Genomic DNA, 12,882 nt, shown 5'->3' on the forward strand with positions numbered 1-12,882 from the left:
CATCACTTTACAGGATAGAAAGGCATGACTGGAGATCCTGCAATTGTTCTCTAGTGTATGCATGCATATTCTTAACAGCACATGACACAACATTATTACTTCCAAAGTGCCTTAAGCAAAATGATTGTGCTTATACCAAAATCCTAGCAAGTATAAACCAACAAAGTACTATTAATAAGGACAAATCCGCAGTGACTTTCAGTAACCACAATTGGTAGTGGGGGGGGGGTCAGTTGTTCATATTTTATACTCACCTGTTTCCCAAGCTCTGAGCCTTTTAGAAACTCATCAACAGAAGCCCCTTTTCTTTTAATATGTGGAGAGTCATAACCATCCTCTTCATCATCTGAGTTAGTATACTGCATTGCATTGCTCCGTTCACTGAACAGGTTCCTCTTCTCATTCTGATTGTGGGAAAACACTCACATGAGATAAACATTAATATCAACAGCTTAGCCATCCCTTATCTCATGCATAAGTGTTCAGTGAATGAAATTTAATTTAAAATGTGTCTTTTTCAAAGTAATAGAATATCTACATCTTTACCAGATTATAATACACAAAACCTAAAAATACCATAAAGGAAACTTGTGCTGAGAACAATACAGGAGCTTTCATTGCGGACTTCATTCTAAAAATGCCAAGTTCCTAGCTGTTTCTGGTCAGATCAAGTATACAACAAATGAAGTCGGGGTGATGCCAAAACAACTGATCTTTGTCATTTTCAAGATCAGACCCTCAAAAAGCATTGACATGTTTAGATCAGTAAGCTTGCACTAACATCTTCAGAGGGAGAAGTTACGTAGGACAGCTAGAAATGTTCTGAACCAATGTGTACTCCATCCTTCAGGAGCTTGCTTGGATCAGGATCTGCAGTCAGTTACAGTGTGCTCCTTGGTTGAACCTCAAGATCACAGAGCCTGTCAGATGGGTGTCAACCAGCATCAACTTACTTTGCAGCTCAAAGATGTTATATGACTGAACACAGAGAGCTGTAAAGGAAGTCATTGGCGGAAGAATGGAAAACTTTGCAATGCGTTATGCTCATTTGGTTAAACAAGCTGAATGATGAGGATTATTTGTGGTGATGCCATCATGTTTATTTAGATGGGTCCATATCATTTTCTCTTGCTTTCCATCTTAGGGAACCCTGTCTTTCCCCTGGGACTTACCTCTCCTATTATTATTATTATTATTCAGGATTTATATAGCACCAACAGTTTGAGCAGTGCTTTACAATCTAAAGGGAGACAGTACAGTTACAATGCAATAAAATACAACAGGCTTAAGAGGGCCTTGCTCATAAAGATTACAAATAAATAACAATTAAATAAAATAACAAATTTTATTTAAGAGTTAAAAGTTCAGTTGTTAGTTGGGGGTGTGATAAGCTTTCCTGAAGAGTTGGGTTTTCAGGGATCGCCTAAAGGTTGCCAGTGTAGGGGATAGCTGGACAAATTGAGGTAGAGAGTTCCAGAGGATGGGAGAGGCTCTGGAGATGAGCATGGGAGAAGGAGACAAGACAGCTTGAGAGCAGAGAGTCTAGAGAGGAGTGGAGAGCACAGTTTGGGTGATATTTGGAGACAAGATTGATGATGCAGCTCGGGGGCAGAAATGTGGATGGCTTTCTATGTTGTTGTTAGTATTTTGAATTTAATTTACTGTGCAATCGGAAGCCAGTGGAGGGACTGGCAGAGAGGGATGGCAGACACTGAGCGACTGGTAAGGTAGATGAGTCTGGTAGCAGCATTCAATACAGACTAAAGAGGGGATGGCCATATAGAGAGGTGGGCCTATGAGAAGGGAATAGCAATAGTCATGGCGAGAGATAACAAGGGAGTGAATGAGTAGCTTGGTGGTTTCACAAGTTAAAAAGGGGTGAATTTTTGAGATTATATGGAGGTGAAGTCTACAAGCTTTTGATGGCAATTGGTTTTGAGCCGAAAGGACAGGTCAGAGTCTAGGTTTACTATCTGCATTGCAGCAACTGTCCTTCCCTCCTATGTGATCAAATTGGAAGTTGAACTTAAAAACTTATACCCCAGAGGAAGATTTGGCTAGAATGTGGTTGTCTGAGGCTAAAAGTTCCTCTAATGTACTGGCTGTGAAAGCAAACAAGGTCCTCCTGTGCTGGTACCTTGTTCCTTTGAGGCTATCGTATGCAATACCAATCCACTCCCCTCAATGCTTTTTGGGTTGCCAGGCAGACGTGTCTTTTAGTCTTATATGTGAGACTGTCCTAAAGTATGTAGATTCTGTATTAGAGTTTACCAAATGCTGTATCACTCCAACATCACCAGCATGAAGAATGCACCAACGCTCAATTTAGGCTAGTTATGCACATCTGCCCAGGAGCAAAGAGAGCCATAGTGCATGCTTGGAGTACTCCAATCATCCCTTTTGCTGAAGTTAAGCACCGAGTTTCCCAAGTGATGAATTTTGTAATAAAAAAATCGTAAGATTTGAGAACCATGGATTGAGTCCTACATGCCACCTTCTTTTGATCCAGAGTCTCTGCTTCTATGAGAGCGAGGAGGAGTGGGTCCCCTGGGTGTTGAGAACTTACACTCTTTCTACCCCCCTTTCCTACTCTCTTTTCCCGCTAGTCCTTCCTTCCATCCCTACCATACCAATGGTGCTCCACTGCTGTCTCAGCCAATGAAGAGGGGAGTCCCGAGCGGCGGGCAGCCAAGACACTCCTGCAACATTGCTGGATCTAGAGCAGTGGTTCTCAACTCCTGTCATCGAGACCCACTAACAGTCCAGGTGTGCAAGATAACTGAAATATATCACAGGTGATATCATTTGCTGCTCAGTGATTGCAGTATTCTAGTTTGCATCTCCCCAAGGAAATTCCTTTAAATCTGGCCTGTTAGTCAGTCCTGAGGACAGGAGTTGAGAACCACTGATCTAGAGGGACCTCAGGTAAGTATTAAAGGGGCTGAGGGGGGCTACTGTACACAGAAGGCTTTTTATCTTAATGCATAGAATACATTAGGATAAAAAACCTTCTGCCTTTACAATCACTTTAATTTTCTTCTGTTGCCTCCCAGAACATGAGGCATACTTCTCATTTATAAAAGTTAGATAAAAATAGAAAATTAATTAAAAAATATATATTGAACAGAAAATTTGTGTATACATTCTCCTTCCAGCTATCAAAACACAAAAAAAGTCTAAAAATCAAGACAATTGCAATCGCAAAGAAACAACCAGGCAATGGTAGCCAATGTGTTTCTCTCAGTACAAGTTCCCTTTAAGTCATTACCTCTACAATTTTACATGTGTAAAAGCCGGGTTGGTTAGAGTCATTTAAAGTGCAACATATATTTCCCCAAAAGAAAACTAAAAATTTTTTTTTTTTTACACATCTATACAAAGACTTATGCCGCGTACACACGAGCGGACTTTCTATCCTACTTGGTCCGGCACACTTTCCGACGGACTTTGTCCGCCAGGTGCGCCGGACTTTAAAACGAACGGACTTGCCCACACACGCCGGGATTTTCCGGCGGGCTAAGTCCGCCCGTCTTTCCGACGGACTTTCGCCGGAGTTCCGGCGGACTTTCAGAATGAACGGACTTGCCCACACACGGACAAGTCCGTTCATTTTGAACGTGACTCAGGTGCGACGGGACTAGAAAAGGATGTCAATCTTGCCGCTTTTATCGGCTAGATTGACACCTTGCGGGGCATACCAGGCCCTTAGGTCTGGTATGGATTATAAAGGGGAACCCCGCTACGCCGAAAAAACGGCGTGGGGTCCCCCCTAAAATCCATACCAGACCCCGATCCGAGCACGCAGCCTGGCCGGTCAGGAAAGGGGGTGGGGACGAGCGAGCGCCCCCCCCCTCCTGAACCGTACCAGGTCGCATGCCCTCAACATGGGGGGTGGGTGCTTTGGGGGAGGGGGGCGCCCTGCGCCCCCCCCCCAAAGCACCTTGTCCCCATGTTGATGAGGACAAGGGCCTCTTCCCGACAACCCTGGCCGTTGGTTGTCGGGGTCTGCGGGCGGGGGCTTATCGGAATCTGGGAGCCCCCTTTAATAAGGGGGCCCCCAGATCCCGGCCCCCCACCCTATGTAAATGAGTATGGGGTACATGGTACCCCTACCCATTTACCTAGGAAAAAAGTGTAAGTAATAAAACACACCACACAGGTTTTTAAAATATTTTATTAAACAGCTCCGGGGGGGGGGGGTCTTCTTCCGGCTTCGGGGGTCCCTCCGCTTCATCTTCTCCCGGCGTCCGGTTGGTTCTTCTCCGCTCTCCGGCCTCTTCTCCCGGTGTCGCAGGTCTTCGGCCGGCCCCTCCGCTCTCTTCATGTAGCTCTATTGCGAGCGGAGGTCCGGACTTCTGGGCTTCTTGGCTTCTTGGCTTCTTGGCTTCTCTTCTCTTCTCTTCCCCCAGATGTTGACACGACGCTCTCTCCGGCTGGACTGGTCTCTGAGGGCTGCGTTGTGACTTATATAGGCGGAGACCCCGCCCCCATATGATGTCACAGTCCCTGGGCATGCTGGGACTGTGACGTTTTAGGGGGCGTGGTCGGGGGGGGCGTGGTCGACCACGCCCCTAAAACGTCACAGTCCCAGCATGCCCAGGGACTGTGACATCATATGGGGGCGGGGTCTCCGCCTATATAAGTCACAACGCAGCCCTCAGAGACCAGTCCAGCCGGAGAGAGCGTCGTGTCAACATCTGGGGGAAGAGAAGAGAAGAGAAGCCAAGAAGCCAAGAAGCCCAGAAGTCCGGACCTCCGCTCGCAATAGAGCTACATGAAGAGAGCGGAGGGGCCGGCCGAAGACCTGCGACACCGGGAGAAGAGGCCGGAGAGCGGAGAAGAACCAACCGGACGCCGGGAGAAGATGAAGCGGAGGGACCCCCGAAGCCGGAAGAAGACCCCCCCCCCGGAGCTGTTTAATAAAATATTTTAAAAACCTGTGTAGTGTGTTTTATTACTTACACTTTTTTCCTAGGTAAATGGGTAGGGGTACCATGTACCCCATACTCATTTACATAGGGTGGGGGGCCGGGATCTGGGGGCCCCCTTATTAAAGGGGGCTCCCAGATTCCGATAAGCCCCCGCCCGCAGACCCCGACAACCAACGGCCAGGGTTGTCGGGAAGAGGCCCTTGTCCTCATCAACATGGGGACAAGGTGCTTTGGGGGGGGGGGGCGCAGGGCGCCCCCCTCCCCCAAAGCACCCACCCCCCATGTTGAGGGCATGCGGCCTGGTACGGTTCAGGAGGGGGGGGGGGGCGCTCGCTCGTCCCCACCCCCTTTCCTTACCGGCCAGGCTGCGTGCTCGGATCGGGGTCTGGTATGGATTTTAGGGGGACCCCACGCCGTTTTTTCGGCGTAGCGGGGTTCCCCTTTATAATCCATACCAGACCTAAGGGCCTGGTATGCCCCGCGCTCGCCGCAATAGGAAGATTTGTTTTTCCTATTGCAGCGAGCGCGAGATGCAATACCATCCCCTCGTGTCGTATTTGGTCTGTCGGACCAGCCTACACATGAGCGGGCTTTCCGTCGGACCAGCACACACACGAGCGGACTTTCCGCCCGAAACTGAGTCCGACGGAAAGATTTCAAACATGTTTGAAATCTAGGTCCGGCGGGCTTTTGGGAAGAAGTCCGCCGGAAAAGTCCGCCGCCGCCCACACACGGGCGGATTGTCCGGCACACTCTGGTCCGCCGGACCAAGTATGCCGGAAAGTCCGACCGTGTGTACGCGGCATTAGGGGAAAAAATAATTAGTTGTGTTTTCTAACTGTTTTATGTTTAAGGGCCTGTGTAGAATGCATTGCTTCCAGGCTCATTCAGCTTGCATTTTACATCAGAAACGTCTGAATTTCTTTTCAGTTGCTCCTGATCTAAATTTCACCCTGTCTAAGCTGTTTTTGCATTCCCACTGACTTTTATGGAAAGAAATAATTTTTCATTAAAATAAATGCCTGTATATGCAGGCCCCTGTGCGCTTAAAACATATTCCTTGCTTTTCCTTTTCACTTTTTTGCATTTGTGATTGCAAATTGCTATTTGATGAATAAAAAGGTTTACAATTTTCCAGGGTCTGCAGCCAAATCCTCAGGTTGGCTATGGAAGAATGTTATGTTCCATTGCAGACTTTACTGACACACTTACTGAAACAGTGCAAATTTTATCAAAGAGTAGCAATTATATCATGGGAAAATGGCTGCTCCATCCCTAGTGAACTACTGGAAATATATCTCCCATGGGACTTTGTTGCAGCAATAGAAATCACACAATTGGAGTATATGTAAAAAAAAAAAAAAAAAATAGCAAATCTTTATTAGACAATGAATTAAAAGTTGTCTGGTCAATTCTCGTCTTATGCCCCGTACACACGGTCGGATTTTCCGAAGGGAAAATGTGTGATAGGACCTTGTTGTCGGAAATTCCGACCGTGTGTAGGCTCCATCACACATTTTCCATCGGATTTTCCGACACACAAAGTTTGAGAGCAGGATATAACATTTTCCGACAACAAAATCCGTTGTCGGAAATTCTGATCGTGTGTACACAAATCCGACGGACAAAGTGCCACGCATGCTCAGAATAAATAAAGAGATGAAAGCTATTGGCCACTGCCCCGTTTATAGTCCCGACGTACGTGTTTTACGTCACCGCGTTTAGAACGATCGGATTTTCTGACAACTTTGTGTGACTGTGTGTATGCAAGACAAGTTTGAGCCAACATCGGTCGGAAAAAATCCTAGGATTTTGTTGTCGGAATGTCCGAACAAAGTCCGACCGTGTGTACGGGGCATTACTCTGTAAAACATTCCAACTAAACACACAAGCAGGAATACATTTTAGTTAAAATAAAAGGGTTGATTTGGTGGATATGCAATTTAATTTAACTAATAAAAGGGTTGATTTGGTGGATATGCAATTTAATTTAACTAAAATGTATTCCTGGTTCTTGTGTGTTTAGTAGGAATGTTTTACAGAGTAAGACGTGAATTGTACAGACCAGCTAACTTTGAATTAATTGTCTAAGAAAGATTTTCTATTTTTTTATACATACTGTATACTCTAATTGTGTGATTTTTATTGCTGCAACAAAGTCCCATGAGAGATATCTTTCCAACGGTGCAAATTGTGTTTGCTATTCTTACTAAGCATCACTAGTGAGAAACATACTAGCTTAAAAAAATAACACCAAGCAGTAGGAGCCATATCTATAATTGTGTTTCAACAGTAAATTTAGCTTTTTGATTAGAGCTTCTCATTAAAATACAACAGTAACACACCAACTTGACAAACAAATTGTCTTTGAAATACACATTTTAAATTGTGCATACATTACCCTGTTACTCTCTGCAACTCGTTGTGCTGCTTCTCTTGCCATTGCTTTGGCCATTGTATTTGATATGGGTGCACCTTGTGGTTGCGGTAGAATTCTTTGTGGGGAAGGTGACCTTCTACCATGAACTGAACTGTGAAAATTTGATGTTGGAGGTTCCAAGGTATGTCCATGCATTGAGGATACTGAATGATGGTGTTCCCAAGACTCATCCACTTTCCTGTGAGGACATATATGTTCATCTTTGGTATCTGGTACACCAGCACTTGATAATGGCTTGCATTTGGGCATAGTCCTTGTGTGTTGTTGAAGTGTTGGAGGCACCAGTAGTTCAGGTGGAATATAAGCAATATGGGAGTCATCAGATTCCCCTTGTGTTGACAAGGTTCTCACTGTAACTTCCTTGGCATCTAGATTAAGTAATTTTAGGAGATCCACCACCATGTTTTCTGCAGCAGGGAACACCACTTCTGCCACCTACATTTACACATACAAAATGAAAGAAGTAGACCGAGAAACAGTAAATTGTTTTTGACTACCTACTATTGTATCTGCTATCACCCTCTTTATTTGTGGAAATTATCATACAATTACAAAACACATTGTTAATATGCCTCACTATTTGAATGAGACATGAATAACTGGTGCCCCTTACTTTTTAAAGCGGAGTTCCACCCATTTTTTACACTTCCTCTCTATGGTATCCCCTGTGAGCATCTTTTTCACACTAGACATTCTTTATTTTTTTTTAAAAGGAAATGCCTTTAATTATCTTATTTCTCCTGCACTTCCGGCAGTCCCCGTCTAGGCAATTAAGTCACTAGGCAATTCACAAGGGCTCCTGGGATAGAGGTATCATATATCCCAGGAGTCCTTGCGAATCGCCTAGTGACGGAATCTCGCGATGAATGATGGGGACGTTTGCCGACGCCGCTATGGCAATGTGTCAGGACTCAGGAGGAAGGAGTGCCATGCGGTGGCATTACTGCACAGGCGTGAGATTGGGAGGTGCATGCTGGGTAGCCATCTGCACCGATTCCCGGAAATAGATAGAAGAGGGCTTCAGATGCCCACAGTGGAGATGGACCCTGCCAGCTTCCGAGATCCAGGTAGTTTTATTCAATTAAAACATAAATAAAAAGGACTACATGAATAACACTAAATCTAAAGATTTCATATAGAGTGGAATCTTAAAAAAAAAATCGAATTGGGGGACTGGAACTCTGTTTTAAGGCTATCTGCCATCAAGAAAAGTGCAGTCAATGAAGTGCTCAATTAAACTGGTAGTAAGTGGGAGAAGGGCCCCCTTACACAGAAAGTCAGTGGACAAGCACCCCATTACACTGGTGGTCAGTGGAAGAATGCTCCTTACATTGGTGGTCATTGGTGAAAGGCCCCATTATACTGGTAGTCGGTGGAAAAAAACCTACTTACATTGGTGATCAGTGGGAGGAAAAGATAGCTTATAGATAGCTGAAATTATCAGAGCTAACTTATCTAGAAAGCAGAAGTTGTTCATTGCTCAAGGAACCCCTAGAAAGTACTGCAAGAATGCTGGCTTAGAAAGGCAGATCTACAGAGCAGATAAAGCAAAGAATCTGCCATGAAGTACAACCATTGCAGTTTACAAGACTAACCTGAACAGGATTGACTTTTCTCTCAATAAGTTTTATGCTACGGTAATTAAAAATATCAATCTGGATGCAGCCTTGTTAAACATCTGTCTGTAGCTTTCACACACCTTGCAATGGCAAGTGCCCCAAAAATAAAAGAGCTTCTATGTGGCTAAATAAAAGTGTCAAAACTACCAAGTCGTCTTCTAATTACTGCTATGGCAGCAGGGATTTAAACCATGCTATTTGTTCTGTGTTAATCTTATCTGGTCTAAAACACTTTCTTCCTGCTTCATGTTTGAAAGGTTTGCTTTAAAAGGTTTTGTAAATATATAAACTTTGGGATAAGCAAATTGGTTCAGAGATGGCCCAATAATAATTCTGATCTGCATACATCTTATAATATGGCTCCTATGTATAGGATCATTGCATCACTGAGATATAGAGTATAAAGCTTGATTCATGCATCTCTGATGGTTTTGGATTCCTGTGTTTTCTGCTGTATAAATGATACAAAAAAAAAAAGACTATAGGAATACTCTAAATTCTGATAAGGAGGTATGTGGTGACTGGTGGGCAGCACATGTAATCGATTTCTGGAATCTGAAACTGGCTGTATTACTGCTTCAGATATAGATAAAATAACAGGACCTATCTGTTATCAGCATTTATTACTTATATTAGCTTCTTATATACACTGAACAAAGGCAAGGGTTGGATAAAGACTACAACACTGGCCATTTAAGGCAAATGTTACACAAAACTATGACTCAATGGCATTTACCAGTTCTGTCTTGCCCACATTGTTCTGCCTATACATGCAACTTCTTATAATACATGAAAGCAAAACTGTAATAGCAAAGATTTCTCTTTTCTTTACCAATTAGCCTACCTTTTGTCCCCTTGCATACACAGAAAATCCAGTGACATTGGCTCCATTGGAGGTTCCTGTTGGTGACAGCACTGGTGGTCTCCATGTAACTAGCAGCGTAACTGGCGTAGGCCCAGGATGCACAGAAACATCTTCAGGTGGAACAGGGGGACCTGTCATTAAATGGAACATCTTTTACTGCAATAAAAATATATTAAGGCTAGGTCCACCAAAAACTGATTCACTAAATGGCCAAATGTTTGTGGAATCCAGACCATCACACTTATTTTAGCTTGTTGGAAATCCATTCCAAACCAATCCAAAACATAGGCACTCTCCTGGGAAGGCTTTCCACAAGAATCTGGAGTGTGTCTGTGGAAATAGGTGTTCATTCAGCCAAAAGAGGAAGTCAGGTACATATGTTGGACAAAAAGACCTGGCTCACAATCAGCATTCCAGTACATCCCAGATGGGTGTGAGGTCAGGGTTGTGTAGGTCACCTGAGTTCCTCTAAACTCATCAAACCATTTCTTTATGAACCTGCTCTTGTGTATCTGAACTCAATACGGAGGATGTCCACATACCTTTGGCCATGATAATGTATATCAGCTCTGTCCTGTTTATGAAAGAGAGCAGAACGAAACAATGGCCTCTCAAAAATTCCTGATACGTGATATGTATACTTAATTAAAACTAAACCCCAGGCAAACAACCAAATATATAGCGGAAATACACATACAGTGTCTTGCAAACGTATTCACCCCCCTGGGCATTTTTCGTGTTTTGTTGCCTCACAACCTGGAATTAACATGGATTGTTTAAGGATTTGCATCATTTAATTTACAGAACATGCCCACAACTTTGAAGATGTTGTTTTTTTTTTATTGTGAAGCAAACAACAAATAGGACAAAACAACAGAAAAAGTCAATGTGCATAACTATTTACCCCCCTCTAAAGTCAATACTTTGTAGAGCCACCTTTTGTGGCTATCACAGCTCCAAGTCGCTTTGGATAAGTGTCTATGAGCTTGCCACATCTTACCACTGGGATTTTTGCCCATTCCTCCTATTCCTCCTAGCAAAACTGCTCCAGTTCCTTCAAAGCTGGATGGTTTGCGCTTGTGAACAGCGATCTTTAAGTCTGACCAGAGATTTTCTATTGAATTGAACTCTGGGCTTTGACTAGGCCATTCCAACACATTTACATGTTTCCCCTTAAACCACTCAAGTATTGCTTTAGCAGTGTATTTGGGGTCATTGTCCTGCTGGAAGGTGAACCTCCATCTTAGCCTCAAATCACACACAGAGTGGTACAGGTTTTGCTCAAGAATATTCCTGTATTTAGCACCATTCATCTTTCCTTCAACTCTGACCAGTTTCCCAGTCCCGACTGCTGAAAAACATCCCCACAGCATGATGCTGCCACCACCATGTTTTACTGTGGGGATGGTGTTCTTTGAGTGATGTGATGTGTTGGGTTTGCGCCAGACATAGCATTTTCTTTGATGGTCAAAAAGTTCAATTTTAGTCTCATCAGACCAGAGCACCTTCCTCCATACATTTTGGGAGTCTCCCACATGGCTTTTCGCAAACTCAAAACGTGCCTTTTGTTTTTTTTGTTGAAAGTAATATCTTTCTTCTGGCCACTCTGCCATAAAGCCCAACTCTATGGAGCATACGGCTTATTGTCGTCCTTTATATAGATACTCCAGTCTCTGCTGTGGAACTCTGCAGCTCCTCCAGGGTTACCTTAGGTCTCTGTGCTGCCTCTCTGATTAATGCCCCCCCTGCCCGGTCCATGGGTTTTGGTGTGCGGCCATCTTGCGGCAGGCTTGCTGTTGTGCCATGTTCTTGACATTTGTAGGACTTAAGCCCAGTCAGCTAGGTGCCTATTACCCCCATTCTACCCCCTTAAATTTTACCTTATAAATGATACGACCCGGTTCTTGGAGTAAGTGGCCTTTATGGCCTATTTATTAACAACTATAAATTAACATAAATAACCATAACTTTTGGTAAACCTTTTTAAGGGGTAATATATAAAAACAACCCTACCCTTGGTCACTGTAAACAACCTCTTCCCCTTTTTGGCCTCCAGTCGGCAACCCCCTGACTCGGAGACATTACCCAAATGTTCCCAGTGACCTAACCTTTTACCCCTTCCAGGTTACCCCATCGTAACTTGAAAACCTGAATCCAACTCCCATCAAATGAATGGGTACCATAAATAACTCCCATCCCATGGATGGGTACAACATGTTCAGACATGTAACCATTGTCGCTCAAAATCCAGCAACACAAACACAGCCACAGCTCACAAGGGGTAAACCCTTACCCTTGTGAGCACCTCCACACCCTAAGTCCTCGCTGTATCCCATCCTGCAAGCCCGATGACCATAAATCCATCCCTACCTCGTTGAGATGCACCCCGTCGCTCCGCAAATACCTCCAGGTATCTACTTCCAGTTCCCTGTGGCGAATGGCTAAACCCCCATGTTTCATAAAAAACCGACTGACCTCTTTGTTAACTTTTTTCCTAGCCCTATCAATCTTTTTCACCGACCATGCCCATCTCCATGATAATCTACCCACCATATCTGACCATACTATTATCATGCCCGGATAAGCCGCTCGAAGACGTAAAAAATCGCATTTTATGTTCCGAATTAGATCTCTCATTGATCTGGCTCCCATATCATTGCCCCCCAGGTGTAAAAGCAGGACATCGGGGGCCCTATCAAGACGGGAGAGAACCTATGTACTTCCCCCAATACCCTGTTCCAACGCATGCCCTGGACACCGATCCACCTGTCTTGGGATGCGAAGCTGCCTGCCATTTTGCCGAACATCTGCTCTCTTAGCCCCCAATAAACGTAGGAGTGTCCGAGAATCCAAACTAGGCCTACTTCTTGACCTGTGAACAAAATAACAACACAGAAACAAATAAACACCCATAACCGTGCCATATAAACCAATCCAACATAGCTGCCCCCATACTATTAACATGTGTGGGCGAATGTACAATCTAAATCTGTCCGAGTCCCACTGACCTATGCGCTTAATGGCTTC

The 12,882-nt window shown here is 44.2% G+C and overlaps 1 protein-coding gene across 23 annotated transcripts in view; it reads right to left on the bottom strand.

Moving 5' to 3' along the window:
* Positions 1 to 12,882, bottom strand: part of RIMBP2 (RIMS binding protein 2) — an 883,237-nt gene that overhangs the window by 114,952 nt on the left and 755,403 nt on the right. For all 23 annotated transcript variants that reach the window (XM_073628097.1, XM_073628121.1, XM_073628271.1 and 20 more), the window contains 3 exons: positions 9,835 to 9,986; positions 7,333 to 7,806; positions 255 to 404 (listed from right to left, as the gene is read on the bottom strand). In XM_073628097.1, coding sequence (XP_073484198.1) covers positions 255 to 404; positions 7,333 to 7,806; positions 9,835 to 9,986 — 776 coding nt within the window. The remainder of the gene's footprint in view (positions 1 to 254; positions 405 to 7,332; positions 7,807 to 9,834; positions 9,987 to 12,882) is intronic.

Source organism: Aquarana catesbeiana, linkage group LG01 (genome assembly GCF_042186555.1).
Source record: "Aquarana catesbeiana isolate 2022-GZ linkage group LG01, ASM4218655v1, whole genome shotgun sequence".
NCBI classification, from domain to species: domain Eukaryota; kingdom Metazoa; phylum Chordata; class Amphibia; order Anura; family Ranidae; genus Aquarana; species Aquarana catesbeiana.